This window comes from Nannobrachium achirus, assembly GCF_963921795.1.
Source record: "Nannobrachium achirus genome assembly, chromosome: 20".
Classification (NCBI taxonomy): domain Eukaryota; kingdom Metazoa; phylum Chordata; class Actinopteri; order Myctophiformes; family Myctophidae; genus Nannobrachium; species Nannobrachium achirus.
Window position 1 is genome coordinate 41,787,258 of NC_137827.1, and position 18,041 is coordinate 41,805,298.

General features: G+C 46.5%; 1 protein-coding gene across 1 annotated transcript in view; it reads right to left on the reverse strand.

Annotated features, from left to right (window-relative positions):
* Window positions 1–17,633, reverse strand: part of myt1lb (myelin transcription factor 1-like, b) — a gene marked incomplete at both ends in the record, with an annotated part of 80,731 nt that extends 63,098 nt beyond the window's left edge. Inside the window, 8 exons of the mRNA XM_080751072.1 lie at window positions 4,844–5,399; window positions 6,424–6,687; window positions 7,542–7,733; window positions 8,518–8,783; window positions 15,133–15,466; window positions 15,955–15,958; window positions 16,779–16,940; window positions 17,620–17,633. Coding sequence (XP_080607198.1) covers window positions 4,844–5,399; window positions 6,424–6,687; window positions 7,542–7,733; window positions 8,518–8,783; window positions 15,133–15,466; window positions 15,955–15,958; window positions 16,779–16,940; window positions 17,620–17,633 — 1,792 coding nt within the window. The remainder of the gene's footprint in view (window positions 1–4,843; window positions 5,400–6,423; window positions 6,688–7,541; window positions 7,734–8,517; window positions 8,784–15,132; window positions 15,467–15,954; window positions 15,959–16,778; window positions 16,941–17,619) is intronic.
* Window positions 17,634–18,041: the final 408 nt, after the last annotated feature.

Below are 18,041 nucleotides of genomic sequence, written 5' to 3' on the forward strand. Positions count from 1 at the left end.
GGCATTGCCATTTCGGCATCAATGCCTGTCGGCGTCGCCGGTTCGATTCCCGATCCGAGCGACCTTTGCCGCATGTCACTCCCTGTCTCTCCCCCATTTCCTGTCAGTCTACTGTCCTATCCAATAAAGGCAAAAAGCCCCCCAAAAAAAGTACTCACTGTGCAGAAATGTCCCACTGATCTAGAAGCTCACAATGTGTCGCATCACGACGTATTGTGAGCTTGTAGATCTGCTATTTTCAAATAGTCAAATATTAAGTATATAGGGCTAAAGTGGTCAGCGTGTTTTGTAATAATAATCAAATTAGCTACTGTAGTAACTAAAGCTTTCACATAATTGTAGTGGAATAAAAGTACAATATTCTTTGTAGAAGTAAAAGTATTGAACATAGGAAATACTCAAGTAAAGTACAAATACAGCGAAATTTACCTAAGTACAGTACTTGAGTAAATGCACTTTACTTTCCACCAGTGGAGGAGGAGGAGAGAAAGGAGAAGCGGAGGGGCGGTCAGGCGGGCGCTTTGGAAAAAGGGCAAAAGTGAGAGATGGCAGAGGGCACACCTCTACTCATACATTTGCCAGTGAGTCACAATTGAAAACGGCGGCGTCTGAACATCATTCATCAGGTATATAAAAAAAGCACCTCATTACCCAGCCTCCCGTATAGATAGCTTCATCTGTCTGTGTCATGTTACGACACATGAACTTTGGTGCGACATGGCTATGTCATGTCTGGCCGTGCTGGCTGCAGATCCCCCCGCCCCCCTCCCCCCCCCCCCTTCCCCCGCATTGATAAGGAACTGAGGCTGTACTGTATGATGTAAAGGGGGAAAAACAGCTCTATTGCATAGTGCATGACGCATGCGAATCAGTCGCCCTCACAGCCACCCCAAACGCTAACATAATAGCCGTTTTATATAGCTTTGTATGACGGTGTCCTGCGCCGAAAATAGCCGATGTGCATTGTGCAAGCTCACAGCGCGCCATGGTGCGACACGTTGTGAGCTTGCACATCGGCCATTTCAGGCATCGTTGTACACATAAGTATGATTCAGGCACCAGTCGTGCTTACGGAAAGGTGCGCGTGATACATGCACATGCATATCGTCTCTGTCGGGTGGAAACCTCATATGCCCAAAACTGATACTTTTCAGGATAGAAAAAGTAGCAGTTCTGCAAGCTCAAAACGCAAGGTTTCGAGCTCGCGGATCTGCTAATTTTGATACGTTTGTGTAACGCTGTAGCATGGTCAAGTAGGGAGTTAATCAAGATAAAAATCTAACCCGGTTTGAAGTGAGCGGTGATCAAGCACCACTTGTTCACCAAGGCCTGCCTGCCTCTTGGTCACAGGTCACCCAACAGTATACTCATACATAGTTACATAATATACTACATACATACTGTACAATAGTGACATACACACCCCGTCAAGCTTGGGAGCGCTTGCACCGCTTAAAAACACAAAATTTAAAAAAACAGAGAAACACAGAGGTTTCTGCCCTGACATGCAGCGACGGTAGACTGTACAGTCTGATCACACGTGATGTACTGTACGGTACGTGCGCGGCACACACACACACACACACACACACACACACACACACACACACACACACACACACACACACACACACACACACACACACACACACACACACACACACACACAGGCGTGCCCGCGGCCCCAGCGTGGTGTGGCACACACAGCAGAGGAGGCGGCGGCGGCAGGCAGGCCCGGGTGGAAGGAGGAGGCACAGGGGCGTCACACGGGGGGGAAAAGTGGGACTGAGTTACTAGGGCCCAAGGTGGAGGGACCTTAATATTTGTATATACATTAGCTATTGAAAAATAGCAGATATACAAGCTGCGAGCTTGTAGATCTGCTATTGTATAAAAGTCGTGAAAATGTGTGCAAAATGTGTGCAAATCTTTGAATATACTGTATGTATTTTTTAAGCGAACATATTTTGTAACTCAAATTTTGCTTCTGGGGGGTCCCTGGAACTAAATATTTTGAGATGGGGGTCCGTGGTCAAATACATATTTTGGGGGTCCTTCACATGAAAAATGTGAGCACCACTGACATTCAAAAAACCTTAGAAGGAATTTGAAATATTCAAAGACTTGCACAAAGTTTCACGATTTTTCAAAAATAGCAGATCTACAAGATCGCAGGGTGGCACCAAGTGCTTATCTGCAATTTTCAATAGTTGAAGCACAAAATAATGAGTAACAGTGAATCCTTGTACCCAGGGCCCAGAATCTGGTGCGACACCCCTGAGTGAGGCACATTAGGAAGCAAGAGGATATTGATTGTGGCCGGGGTGGACGGGCCGCGCTTTGCATAGCAAATGGCCTCCATTACCATACCATCTCTGGATAATTAATGTGCAGTCAGTGGGCCTGTCGCTGGTTATCGGTCATTCGGATACTGTTCAATTTCCATCTCGGGCCTTCCTTCGTGCCTCTTTTTTTTTTTTTTTAGGGGAGCCGCTTCTATCCCCCCCTCCCAGCCGGCTGGCTGGCCGGCCGGCCGCCCCACCCATCACAGCCCCCGCAGGCGTGCGTTTTATAAATCACACACAGGAACCGTGGTCAACGAGTGTCTGCCACTATCGCGCCTAGGGGGAGGGAAGATGCTATCGCCACACAACCGCCTCGCGTCCTCTCATTATTCCGGCATTAGCCAGACACGGGGGCACATGGAGTGCTTTTTGAATATTAGCATTTTGTGTGGCATTGTAGGTTACTGTAGCGCGTGTGCGTGCGTGTGTGTGTGTGTGTGTGTGTGTGTGTGTGTGTGTGTGTGTGTGTGTGTGTGTGTGTGTGTGCGCGCGCGTGTGTGTACCTGACGCTGTGAGTTGTGTGGCATTTAAGGCGCAATATGTGAACCCGGCCGCGTTGCCGGGGAATGTTTGTAATTGCCGCCCTTATCTGATCACTTACTTGTGGGTGCCTATGAAACGTGTTAGCCTTTCTTATCGTGAACGTAGGCATTGTTCTTGTAATGGCCACGGTGAGAGGAATAATCAGGAACTAAATGAAGAAGCCCCGGAACGCCGAATAGCTGGAAATGCCACTTTAATGTCTTACGGTGACAGTACCGTCTGCGTGTAGGCATGGAAACAAGACGCACAGCAGATACTGGGCGCTGGGTAACAATTGCCTCGCAAGCAAGGCTGACTGTCTTTGTGCCATGATCAGACGCAGCCACAGCCTACAGTACCGTAGGCAGTGTGGAGGATAACCGCCGTCACGAGGGGCGATCGCATTGGGTGTAAAATGCAAGAACATGAACATAGAATAAACGAGCCCCACTCGTTATACGCTTAGAATGTTTCGATACAGGCAGTATAGGCCTCTGTGTTAGGGATGGGACGATCCGTGATATTATCGTTTATCGTGATAAAAAGAACTCGTGATAATCGTATCGTGGAGATTTAATTTATCGTGATATCGTCCTCCGTCATGCACTGGGATCAATTCACCTTTCTTTTGCCGAGCTGCATATCCGGCACCACTTAAACCCTCTATTGGTAAAAGGTACTAATAATATACGTACTTGATACAGTCTTTTTTCACTCTCTATCAATTGTCTTTGCCAAAAAATAGCCGATCTACAAGCTCTCGGCTATTTTTTGGCAAATGTTCTGCTCCAGGATAATGGATTTTGATTATCGCGATAATATCGTAAATAGCGATTTCTTTTGCCACAATAATCGTGATATGACATTTTCACATCGTCCCATCCCTACTCTGTGTACTGTAACGGTCTAGCCTCCCTTCAACCAAAGCCCTTGTGCTGGGTTAAAAATAGTCCGCCTCACCCCAAGCTGCATCGCAGGAAGAGATTTGTGGTCCTAACAGGCCGTGCAGATTGCCATTACTTATGCCTGACAAGCCTACCCTCTGATGTTTCCACGCTGGCCTATTTTAACAACATAAGCTGCTGCTGCCGCTCCCGCTGCTACCGAGATGTGAATTTCCAAAATTGGCTGAAAAGGGGGAAAAAAAGAGAGGAGCTTGTCCCGGGGTTACAGTGAGGTTCCCAGAATGCCTGCTAGCCTCTGAAGCAGCACAGAGATGCAATGGCACACACTGACAGAGAAACGTTTATTCTTTTTTTACCCGCGCCAGGGGAATGTTGTGTGCCACTGTGGAAGCTTGGACTTTCTCTAAGGCATAGGCTACACAGAGCTGGATATTTCATATATCCCGGTTTTTCAGATATCCACATAGAAAAATATCTAGGTCCACACGACAAAGATATCTAGGTCTAACAAGCACACACACAGTAAGGTCTTCAGAGATATCCGGGTTCCCTGTCTACACGGATCCAGTGAATCGGATATTTTTCAATCTCTACACTTATTTATCCGGTTTCAAAAATATAATATCCTGTGGCTGCAAGCCCCAACCGCACAAAAAAATGTCTAGCTTCAGAAATATCCAGCTCCGTGTAGCCGGCGCCTAAAGCAGTGGTCCAAGGACGCTCCGGGTTTGTTGAGGGAGTTCCTAAATGGATCATTAATAGGTCTGTGAGTCTGAGAGTGTACAAAGAGAACCAAAATAGACTCTTATGGGTCCATTTGGTTCCATTTGTACATTCTCAGACGTATCCTCTCACCCTTTCAATTGCGCTTGGCATGTGTAACGGAGGTGATCCGAACCTCCCCACCCGGCTTCGAACCCGGGTCTCCCGTGTGAAAGTCCAATATATTAACCATTACTCCAAAGGGATATCTCTATTGACGAGGGCAGATACTAGACTTTTGAGGCTTCAGGCTGGGGCTGCGACTCTCTCCGCCACCCATGCATGTGTGCGTTTCATCCCGTTACTCACCTTTATGGTAGAACGGCTTCTTCATGCCGTCGTGTAGCCGCGCCTTGCGCTCCACCCCGTAGCCGTGCCGCGGGCCCCCGTGCTCCTCGTGGCCGCCGTACCGCGCGCCCTCCCGCCGGGCGGCGTCGGCCGCCATCTTGTCCCGCATGGCCTTGGCGCGCTCCGACTCCAGCGCGATGGCCTTCTCCAGCAGCGACAGGTTGCCCTTGGTCATGTCGAACACCTCCTCCGAGCGGTCCGACGTCACCGAGCGCGTGTCCTCGTCGAAGTCCCGCTGGTGCTGGTGGTGGTGGTGGTGGTGGTGGTGGTGGTGCGGGTGGTGCTGGTAGCGCTCGTCCTCCTGCGCGCAGCTGGAGAAGGCCTTGGAGCGCGGGCTCAGCTGCTCCTCCAGCTTCATCAGGTTGACCATGTCCGAGTAGTTCCTGTTGTCCAGGGTCCGCCGGTCCTCGTGGCCCTGCTGGTGCAGGTGGTCCTCGTAGCCCCCCGGGTGCTGCTGGGCATGCTGCTGCTGCTGCTGCTGCTGGTGGCTGCCGTCCCCGCCGGGGTAGTGGTTGAGCTGCGGGCAGGGGTGGAAAGCAATTAAGTACATTTACTTAAGAGCTGTACTCAAAGTGCAGGTGCCATGATTTTCCCCTCTATAAAACATGATTATCTACTATTATGATTATACTAGGAGGAAGAATTTTCCGAAAAAAGTGTACAGAAAGAGTTAAAACTATGTCTTTATGTTCATTGGTATGCGTGGTTGTCATGGTGGGTGGTGACCAAGCTGAATTTAGCCACACCCATGTGTGTTGGGTGAATGGTAATTAGGGGAGGGGTTGATTCTATGATGTAATAAGTATGGATGTTTTTGGAACGGCACGTCTGACCCAGCAGGTGGCATCCTCCAGCTAAAAACCCAAATAAAAAGAGAACGCATAATTTCTCATAACAACCACACCAGGGGGTCTAATGAAGTACTGTCAACCTCCTAGACACATGAAAACCAGTAGTACAAAACTATGGCACCACCTCTTTAAAGGACAACTCCGCCCTAAATAACATGTAGGCTCATTTTCCTACTTATATTGATCCCAAATGACAATGGGGTCTATTAGGCAGAAATGCTCCTGTTGTCCAGTTTCCCCAGCAGAACCCAGCAGCCCTCATATCTTAGAGTGGAGCCCATAAGCCTATCGCTTTCACACTTTTTTTTGTTGCAGGCAAAAGTGTTTTTTTTTTTCTTTTCATGAATGTGTTAGTAGTTGTCATTACAAACACATCCATGACTTGGTTGTCCAACACGAGCCGCGACAGTATTGTAGGCTACATCATGTTTTGGGGTGAGCATTCGCACTACTTTCCAATAAACTACATTTATTGGAAAACTTTGGTTGCTAGTTACTTTGTAGATTTTGATTATTATTACAAAACATTCACCACCCAGTTCACAGCCTACAGTAGTACAGTATATACATTTCAGCCATTTGAAAATAGCCGATCTACAAGCTGACGCACTGTGAGCTTGTAGACTTTTCTACATTGCAGCGTTGATACTTTCACTTTAAGTTAACAAACGTGAGTACCTTTTCCATCACGGGCTGCGTCTTGGTCTCGCTCAGCTTGCGGGCGAGGTCGAAGCACTGGTTCCGCAGACACTCCAGGCTGCTGAGGCACACCTCCTCGTCGCTGTCCTCCGGCCTCAGCCCGTTGGCCTTGCCACCCTGCCCGCTGCCGTGCCCGTGTCCGTGCCCGCCGTTGCGGAGGCAGTCGCCCCCCTCGCCCCCGTTCTCCAGGAGAGCGCCGTCCGCTCCGTACTCCTGCCCGTCCAGGTTGTCGGGCAGCACCGCGGTGCCGTGGCCCTGTGTGGTGGCAGACATTTATAGATTGCCACGTATACATTTGGCCTTATTGTGATTTGAATTGTCTTTTCCCACCAATCTTGAAACAATTTCCATTTTTAGATGCTGAAAAAATGCTTTTAGACATCAGAGAGAGATTGTGATGAAATGTTTCTCTCCCTTCTATTTCATAATGTGTTGTGTTAATACAGACAACTAACCCAACTAAAACCTTGACCCACAATTATGTAATTACAGGAGATGTAAATGTTTCTAAACATTAAGCCTACTATGGTGAAACAACATTCCTAAAAAGGAACAAATTAAGGAGATAACATTAAGTCTGCAATGGTAATTACAAATGAAGGTACGGTAGGTACATACGTAAATGTAAAACATATGGAAAAATACAATACCACAATATTTTCCCAAGCTGTATCACGATACACGATTTTATCACGATTGGTTGGTTTTGATGGTTATTTTTCAAGTGACTTGACAAAAACTAGACTCTCTGGGTTCATTTTGGGAGGTCTAAATTGAACTTTATAAGTATGTAACTCTGACAGTATACAAATTAATACTGTATACTGTCAGAGTTAAGTGGAGACCTTGACATTTCAAAGTTTGAGAACTACTGATTTAGACCAAAATGCAGGTTTAAATTGAATTCTGCAATGATTTTTTACACGGCTCCTTCAATTGTATCGCGATATATACGATATCTCTGAAAAGGCACATCGTGGAGACATTGTATCGTCTCCACGATAATTATCACCATATCGCCCACCCCTAATTATGACATATTGAACTATAGACTGAATATTGTGTGGGGGTTAATTCCTAGTAAAGGGACATTCAGTTTGACATTACACCTGTGCCAGCAGCTTGAGGGAGTCCACGGTCTCCCGCACCACGTCGCTGTCCAAATCCAGGCTCAGGTCCGCCTTGTTCGGCGCCACGTCGCCTCCTCCCTGATCGCCCCCCTCCTCCTCCTCTTCCTCCTCTTCATCCTCTTCCTCCTCCTCGTCCTCATCCTCTTCTTCCTCCTCTTCTTCGTCCTCCTCCTAGGGACGGGGACGATAAGCGATGCTATCGTTTATCGTGATTAAAAAACCCTCGCGATAATCGTATCGTAGTATTGAGTATTTTGTTTGTGTTTGACATGGTGGTGAGATACTTGTAGCACTGACAAGACTGTTATGGACACTTTTGTTTGGCACTGTATTGATAACTTGTGCTTTAAGTATTGCTAGACTGATTTTCCCCCTTGGGATAATAAAGGTATCTATCTATCTATTTAATTTATTGTGATATCGTCCTCCGTCATGCACTGGGATCAATTCATCTTTTATTTGCCACGCTGCATATCCGGTACCACTTAAACCCTCTATAAGTAAAAGGTTCTTATAATAAACGTACTTGATAAAGACTTTTTTTTCACTCTCTATCAAATGTCTTTGCCAAAAAATAGCCGATCTACAAGCTCACGATCGGCTATTTTTTGGCAAATGTTCCACACCAGGATAATGGACTTTGGCTCTCTCTTTTGTCACAATAATTGTGATCTGAAATGTCCATATCGCCGTTGTCGGGTGGAAACCTTGTATGTCCAAAACCGTTTCTTTAGTTTTTATTATTTTTAAAATGATTTAAACTAGTGAAAACAGCCAATCTACAAGCACACAACGCCTCGCGGGGTTGTGTGCTTGTAGATCTGCTGTTTTCACTACTTTCGTGCGACGGCCTTGTATGATGAAGCAGTGCTTTACTTTGCGAAGAAATGTACAAATTTGAAACTTGGAGATAAGAGGTTTCTGCCCGACAACGACGATATCGTCCCATCCCTACCTCCTCCTCTTCGTCGTCCTCCTCCTCCTCGGCGCTGTTGGAGGAGTTGCTGTTCATCTCCGACTCGGTGGCGGCGCGGTAGGCGGCGTCCTCGGCGATCTTGCCGAGGTTGAGCAGCGACTTGGCCACCAGCTCGTCGTAGTTCTCGTACTCTTCGTTGTTGTTGTCGTCCTTCTCCGCCGCCCCCGCCTGGCCGCTCTTGGGATTGCCGCCGCCGCGGCCGCCCTCAACGCCGCCCTCACCGCCGCTGCTCATCTGATCGTCCTCTGTTGTCGGGGAGAAGAAGGAGAAGAGAGAGAAAAAAAAAAAACCTTGTAATTTCATTTCCGTCATTCTATTTTACTGCTAAATCAGATTTCTGGGCTCTGCCCCTCTAAATTTGATAAGGAACTCTTTGCTTCCCCCTAATAATTTACTTTGAGAGTCTTAACAGCAGCTTGCGTGCGCTGACTTGGGCATGAGTGCAGGAAGTGGAATATAGAGGATTTGGGAAAGTTCCAATAGAAGAGGCTGTGCTAGAGGAGAACAAATGAAACCAAGGATTACACCATTTATATCCTTTGCTTTATTTGGACCAAAACCTTCTATTTAGACCTTTTTTTGTATGCCTATCTTCAACTCACCATGCGGCAGTCGGAACCTTTGAATCGGAAGGGAGACATTCTTTTTTTGGACATTGTAAATGTCAGAAATAATACGGTGTTACCTCTACAACAAGATGAACCCCTGTCGCTCTCCATTCATCGTTTTCGCCATTCTCAAAGTCCTCTCTTTTCATTCAATTCATTTCAATTTTTTCAGAATTCCTTTCACACGCCTAATTGATTCTGACGGGCTGCGAAAAGGTTACTGAATCTCTTTCTGTCAGTAATTTTCGAGCACTCACTCTCTGGAGCACTTCCAATCTCTCCTTTCACATTTCCGCCCTGAACTGTCAAGAGCGGCGGTGTGTTCACATCGGCGCCACACTCGCCACTTAAATTCCTGCGGAGGGAAAACGAAACCCAAGGGCCCCCGCACGGAAATAATAAATGTGACTTTGATTTTCAGGAGGGAACGAGAGAGAGAGAGAGAGAGAGAGAGAGAGTCACCTGACAAAACACTGCTGAAGTGTAATCGGCCGCGATGAAATATGAATTAACGCCGAATTCAAAAGACTCTTCTTCCGCAGCAGCAGTCCCCCAAAATATATGCATGGCCGTACATTTCCATAAGATCAAAGACGTAAACAGCGACGGATACTCTAAAGAATCCAAGCTCATATTTATGTGCATACACAAACACTGACAAACAGCACGCTTGGGAAGAGGTTTACGCTGCACATAGTCTGCACAAGCTTTTAATGCATATCGTCACTGTCGGGCAGAAACCTTGTATCTCCAAGTTTCAAATTTGTATGTTTTTTTTTTCGCAAAGTAAAGCCCTGCTTCATCATATAAGGCCGTTGCACAAAAGTAGTGAAAACGGCAGATCTACAAGCACACAACGCCCCGCACCGCGAGGCGTTGTGTGCTTGTAGATCGGCTGTTTTCAATAGTTTAGTTCGTTTTTTAAATGATAAATACAAAACGAACGGTTTTGGACATACAAGGTTTCCACCCGACAACGACGATATCCTTTCTGTTGGTGGGAAACCCCATATGTCCAAAACAGTCTCTTTTCAGGATCTAAAATTCAAAAAACAGCAAAAGTAGCAGAGGGACAAGCTCAAAACGTGTGGCTTTGCGCCGCACTTAAGAGCTTGTAGATCTGCAACTTTTGATGCTTAATTTTGTGCCACACTGTAGTGTGATCTAATAGGGCGTTAATTTACAAAAAACAAAAAGATTTAACACCAAACTTTCAAATATGGAGATAAGAGTTTTTCCGCCCCGACAGCAACAGATATACATATACGCCCGTACGCGCAAGACAGACACAATCTAATGAGAGCAACAACACGGCGCGGGAGGAGGAGGGCTTAGGACAGAGAGCCGTGGACCAGAAAGGGAAATACAGTCACGAATGGCCGGGCACACATCTTGACAGCGGAGGGGCCTCTCACAGCAACCTTACTGTACCGGGGGTTTAATTTTTGATGCCATGAAACACACGGCACTGGAAAGCAATTTAAAGAGCAATCAGGGTACACAAAGGGGATCGGCAAGCGAAACAGATTGAGCGGAGGGGGCAGAGAGAGAGAGAGACCGCCGCTGTGCCCTCAAATGGCTCTGGATTAGCTCTATACAGCGATGTTCGTACTACTGTATACCGCAGAGAGTAGCTGCGAAGCTCCTTTTCAAAGCTCGCCAGATTAGAATCTGCCTAACAACCAACCAGCACCTCTGTCTTAGCCAGGGCATAGAGTGGGGGAGGGGAGGGTGGTAATGATGCGTATGGAGAAATGTATCTTCATTTTATATTATGATAAAAGTGTCACAGATAAATAAATAAAAGACGAGCAAATCCTCACGACAAGAAGGCACAGGAGAAAGTTAACCACGTTCTACCTGGCATCCTTGTTTTGGGCATGAAATTATGGGTGAACAGTAAAAGAAAAATACAAATACAATTACAAAATACATGTATAATAAATATAATAAGTGAATATAACAGCTCTACAAGCTCATGGCCAAGCACTGCGAGCTTGTGGATAAGGCTAGTTTCTGTATTCATCGCACGACAAAGTATACAGGGCTTAAGTGGTTAACGATGTCCGATAGGGTTAGAAATCACAACGTGTGACGGACACCAACATGCGTGCCGTAGCTGCGATAACCAATAGGCCCAATACTGAGGGTAACTGACAACGCGCCTTCGCGAACACACAGCCTGTTCCACATACTGCGCTAGACAGCGCTAACAGCCCCTATTTGTTAATGTCCGCTGCCGTGGCCTTGACTACTCTGGACAGTAATGAACGGGGCGATCCGGGGGAGATGTTCTCCTGGGCTTGACAACAGGAAGACGGAGGAAAGGAAGGATGCGTTTGCAGCAGCAGCAGCAGCAGCAGCATCAACACGTTTGGGGTGGGTGGGGTAGAGAGAGAGAGAGAAGCCTGATGCACGACGCCGCCGCACCGAACAGGGTTAACGCTCGCACTGCTACTCTCGGAGCTTCACTCTTAATTGGACTTGAAGGCACTGTCAGGTCCAATCGCAGGCATGCGTGGGGTGCAAAGCTGTGTCTGTTGGAGAGAGACCTGCCAAATCTGGTGGTGGGGGCGCGGTGGAGGGTGGTGTGTGCGTGTGGGGGTGGGGGGAGTGGCGGTATGATACGTGGGGCAGCAGTTTCTCAAATTCCAGTCTTCAATTTTTTTTCTTAAATTTTTATCCCACGATTTTGTAACCCATTTTTCACCCGGTGTCAATTATCTAATGTAATCCTGGGCGCTACACTCCCTCTGCCAACCTAGGGAGACAACGGACTGACCTCATGCTTCCTTCTATGCATGAGGAGTTCAAGTCGCTTCTTTTCACCTGACAGGAGGGAGGTTCCCTGGTTGGACATAGCGCGTGGAAGGAACACGTTATTCCACCCAGATCCTTTACCCCGCCCATCAGGCTGGCCAGGGGGAGACAGTATAGAGACCAGGATTAATGCATGTTTTTTGTGAGGGTACCTACCCTAGGAGACACGGAGAGAACATGCAAACTCCACAAAGAAAGGCCCTTTGCCAACCCCACTGATGACGCGGAGGAGACAACAAGCCCCCAGTGTCCCCAGCGGGAGTCGAACCCAGGACCTTCTAGCTGTGAGGCGACAGCACTAACGACTGCACCACTAATCTATCTATCTAACTGGACCTGACCCTTTTTTTCTGTCTACACCTAATCTCTTCACCAAAACGCGTCACAGCTACATTTTTGGCTAATGCTCCCCCCAGAATAGTGGTCAAGTGGTTGTGCTAGATTTTCTTTTCACATCATGTTGAAAGGCCGTCATTACTGAAATGGGTTTGTTGTTATTGTATTGTCTTCCCAAGACGTGACACTTGACAGAGGACACTCAACTCCCTACAAAACATAGCGTTTGAGAGAAATTGCAATGGATGTAGAACTGGCAGGGTAACATGATGGGGTCAAAGAACATCATGGCTTCCATGTTGCCAGTCTTGGCCTACTGGCAGTGAGAAGAAGAATTTTGTGACGGCTTTTCTAACTGGCTCGCCTACTAGCATACTTTCACAATCAACTGACAATTCCTCTTCAGGAAAACCTGAAGAAGATAAAAGGTCCAAATATCACATCTCAAACAAACTAACAAGTGAACTAGTTTGCTGCCAAATCGCAGCTCTCTTTCAGGTGAGAGGGTTTGATCTAGCTCTAAATATTCTGTTTCGAGAGCAGTAGCCAGTCATATAAAAACAATAACACGTGCCCACATAAAGTGCAAAGTAACTGAATAAATAAAAAAGCGTGTGCATAAAGATCAAAGGAAAAGAAGCGTCGCTGTAGGGATGGAATAATAACCCTTACAGTGATAGATCTACATCACTCCAAGGCAGAGCACTTTTGGCAGAAAGTTGCAACTTTTGAAAACACACAAAAAAAAATTCACCAAAGCAATCCCAAACTCATTCCCTCGAATTTTGTTCAACCCGGTGAAGGCAAGAAATGCCATCGTTGCTGTCGGGCGGAAACCTCCTAGTTTCATGTTTTAACTTCTTGTGTTCTTTCATAAATTAATTCCCTACCTGATCATACCACAGCGTCACACCAAAACATGAAAAGTAGCAAGCTCTAAACCTAAACCTTTTAGCTTGTCAATGTGAGCTTGTACAGACAGAGACGATATGTAAAAACAAGCACGCACGCACGCACGCACGCACGCACGCACGCACGCACGCACGCACGCACGCACACACACACACACACACACACACACACACACACACACACACACACACACACACACACACACACACACACACACACACACACACACACACACACACACACACACAGAGACATTGAATGCAACACAGATCAGTTTGTGAATGTGTTTTTAAATACTTCTAGCCCCCCAAAACATGAATTACTGTATACTGTACATGGCTTTTGACACAGGAAGTGACACAACTTCTAATTCGCGTTCTAGTAAAGCTCAACGTTCAGGTAGGGGGGGGGGTGCAGGCAATCTGACAGGCATACGACAAGCGGGCGCGTTCTCACACATACTGTAGGCCTAACTGCATTCCTGGGGTAACATTTCTCCTATGCAATTCACAATGTAGGCATTTAGCAGACCCTCTTTATTCTGCAAATTTAGCAAATGCAGTGAGACAGTGGGGTGCCTCAGTAAACTCACAGGTAAACCAAGAAGAACCATCAGTCAAAACCATATACTATCAAAAGTTTATCCGTAAATTGAAACTATATATAAACTACAGGATACCAGGTAAACAATGAACCCAGCATCAGTCTAAATAACAAGCCATCTAAATGACATTTAACCTTTGCAGAGGTCTGCATGGTCGTCATGCTAGGTCAAGTGCTACGCGTAGATCCAAGAAGTTATGCGGGCATAGTGTCGTTTCCCATGTGAAAATACCTTTGTACTTTGCAACAATACATATTTCATCAATCACTTGTCCAATACAGTTACTTTGGAAAGGAATTGAAAAAATAAAAATAAAAAAAGTTTTCCAATGGATCCGAAGTTGTTTTATTTAGTCACAAGCTCTACTTGTCATTGGTTCAATATTTATAAAAGCCACAGACAGAATTAACCACTATTTTTCGGAAATAGCTACAACAGCCAATCTATGCGATTGTGCGTTATGAGTTTGTAGATTGGCTATTCTCATTACTTTTGCGCAAAGCTCTCGTATGACGAAGTAGTGCATTAACTTACAAAAAAACTACCAAAACATAAATAGTTGAAATTATGGAGATACAAGGTTTGTGCCGGACACCAACATTATATTTATTATTGCTTATGTATTAACCCATTAAACACAGGAAAGAATCTATATGTCTTTTCAAAGTGTTCAAACATAGCAGACATACAAGCTGTGCATCGCTTTGTGCCGCGCTGCGAACTTGCACATCTGCTGTTTTTTGAACATTTGTGAAAGATCTTTAGAGTGTTTGAAAAACGTTGAATTATGAAAAGGTTGGTGATTTAGAAGGCATTGGTACAATCTGCCTCAGGTCTTAACGGGCCGAACACAACAAAACACCAGTAAGACGCCCTAAGGGCAAGACGCGACCGCCAAGCCGGGCGGAAACAACATACGTGTAAGTTGAGACGGTATCATGCTGCGAAGGCCAGCTAATAGGAAGAAAGAGGGGGCGGGGCTTCAACAACTGCAGCTCATCTCTATTGGCCGTCTAAGTCCAGACACCAAGTTTCGAGACGGTACCATGCTGCGAACTGGAGTTATGGTTGTTTAAAGTCCAGCCAATAGGAAGACACAGGGGGCGGGGCTTCAACAATTACAGCTCGTCCCTATTGGCGGGAAAAAATCCCAAGTCGTGTGCGTTTTAAAGTTGAAATCACGTTGCTACGCAAAAGTATGCCAGATTAAGTGTGACAGCAAATTGTGACAGCAAAGTGTGGTCAGCGTGTGACGGATGTTTTCATAGTAACTGCTCCCTGACGGTCACAACAACACAACACAGAGGTTCTCACCTTGCTCTCGACTCTGATCCCCGTCCTCCTCGTCCCCGTCGTCGTACTCCACGTCCTCCTCTTCTTCCTCTTCCTCCTCCACCCTCTCCTCCTCCTCCTCCTCCTCTTCATCCTGCTCCACCTCCACGTCCTCCTCCTCCTCCTCTTCCTCGCCCTCCTCCACCCCTTCCTCCACCTCCCCTCGCTCCACCTCCCCCTCCTCGTGTTCCTCCGTCTGCTCCTCCACCCGATAGTCCTCCTGGTAGCCCTCCTCTTCCTCCTCTTCCTCCTCCTCCTCCTCCGCCACCTCGCCCTCCACCTCCTCTTCTACCGCTCCGCCCTCTCCCTCCTCTCCCTCCTCATCCTCCTCTTCCTCCCTGTTAGAATAGAATGGAATCAGTGGCGTCGGTTCAGCAAAAGCTAAGGTATGGCAACATGACTGGTGTCATGAACGTGCGCGAAGGCGAGCGTCTATGTTGCCATACCTTAGCAAGTTACAACAGGTAAGTAGTAGATATAGATAGTATTATTTTACCGCAGGCACTAGTAAACAACTGTCTGCCACAAAAAATGCAGCTGCTGCTAATTAACAATAATACATTCCACCTCTGTTAACTTAAGGTCTTTGCACACTGCTGCGTTTTTCGTTGCGAAATGCGTTTTTCAGGGCAAGGAGAGAGAGAGAGATAGAGAGAGCAAGGGATCGAGTGGTGCGCGAAACGGGCGGCAGTGTGCAAACGTGACTGACATAACGTGAGGTCGATTTTTTTATTTGCACGCTCCGTAATTCACTCCGATATTCGTCCCGAAAAACGCAGCAGTGTGCAAAGACCTTTACTGTACTGAACTGGGGAATAAACCATTAGTCAAGATAGGGGGGATACAAGTGTTGTGGAGAATATAATACCCCTAGCCATAATTTTTATCAAATTTGCAGGTGGGAAATTCGGGTGCCATGGGCAGCACAGCGGTGAATTTACAGAGTGAGGGAACTACTGTGAGGCACAGCCATAGGAAGAAAACGTCACGAAAAAAAGCACCGTCAATGACAGTGTACAGGTACACCATATGCAAGCGTATCTGACCTAGTTCCCCCAAAATGGAAAATAGCAGTCACCAAAATGTGGTAAATCCATTAAAGATCTCAACCCGCTAACCACAACGCAAAACTAACTTAGAAGTTTGGTTGAACTTAATACAAATGAGCATAGTCTATTTCTATTAAATACACCTTTTGATGCTACTGAGTTGTCTACCGATAACCAAGTAGATAGAAACTAAAGTTTTGTAATAATTGTAGTGGAGTAGGCTTACAATATTTGTCTCTAGGATGTCATGGAGTAGAAGTAAAAGTACTGAAAATTGCAAATACTCCAGTAAAGTAAAAATACCTCAAAATTGTACTTAAGTACAGTACTTGAGTAAATATACTTTTTATACTACAGTACTTTACAACACTGGACTCTCCTTTCACACCTGGCGAGTCAGGCACAACAATGGGGTACCTTTTGGCGTTGGCTATTCAAAAATAGCAGACATACAAGCTCACAGCGTGTCACTTTGTGCCACGCTGGGAGCTTGTACATCTGCTATTCCGGAATATTTTTGAAAAATCTCGAGAGCGCTTGAAAAACGGAGGGAAAGTGCGAACAGGTCTGCGTGGCTACCTGTCCTCCAGGTCCTCGGTGGCGTCGTCGTCCGTCTCGTAGCACTCCTCCATGGTGGAGTTGTCCATGGCGTCCAGGTAGGCCCCCCTCTTGGGGGAGGGGGGCTCCAGGGCCGGCCTGTCCGCACCTTTCCTCTTCTTGGCCAGGGGGCAACCGTACACACTGCAAGGGGCAAGATAAGACAGCCGGTTATATATAGCCTCACCTGGCTAGCCACCCACCGCTAAATGCTAATTAGCCTGCCGCCGTCTGTGCCAAGGCACAAGTCCGTCTGTCTGTCTGTCTGTCTGTCTGTCTGTCTGTCTGTCTGACTGCCGCAGGCTTTCGGGAAGGGGTGGGTGGCGGTACTGTGGAGTCATGACAGTGGAGGAATGTTTTTGAGCGGTGCTCACTGCACCTATATCTGGCTTTGTGTGTATACTATGTACTGTATGTCTGTCCGTATGTCAATCCTGCAATGCTGGCCAATGACCAAGCTTTGTGGGAGGCTTAATGAAATTAAAGCATAAAAGGCACCGCTCAATTCACTTTTTTTAAAAGTAAAAGTAGCACTAATAGCCCATATACAGTACAGTCAGTAACCATTAAAGTATTGCCATCAAAACATACTTACAGTGCCAAAGTAAAAGTACTCACATCTTTAAGAAAATAGCGGCTCTAAAGCTCACTATGCGTTGCGATGCAACACGTTGTGAGCATATAGATAGAAAAGGCTATTTTTGAATAGCTAAAGTACAAATTAGGGCTTAATTGGATATGTGTTTTGTCCACTCGAAAAAAGTACCTCAAAAGTCTACCTAAAGACCATCCTTGACCACCACGACTGGCCCGTTGGCCTCACTAGGCTATCGCCATGACTGCCAATGTTATTTGCCCGCCGTCTGTGCCAAGGCACTAGTCTCAGTCTGTCTGTTTTGCGGGATTTCGGGATGGAGTGGGAGTGGTGGCGGGGAGTTATGAGTTTGGCATAAATGTAACTGCTGCGTGGCCTGCCACTGGAACGATGGAAGCGCCAGGAGGCTCCCACAGTATCTGACTGGCTGCACTCTGTGTGCTACAGCAGTGGTTCTCAACCTTTTCAGGCCGCTACCCCCAAAATAATCATATTTTAACTGGGGAACCCCCACCCTGACGAGCACTAAGAGTTGTGGAATTACATTTTGTATAACAAGGTTCAATAGTGAAAATAGCTGATTTACATGCTCACAACGGCGCATGTAGATCTGCTATTTTCACAATTTCTGCCTCTAATATTTGACCACT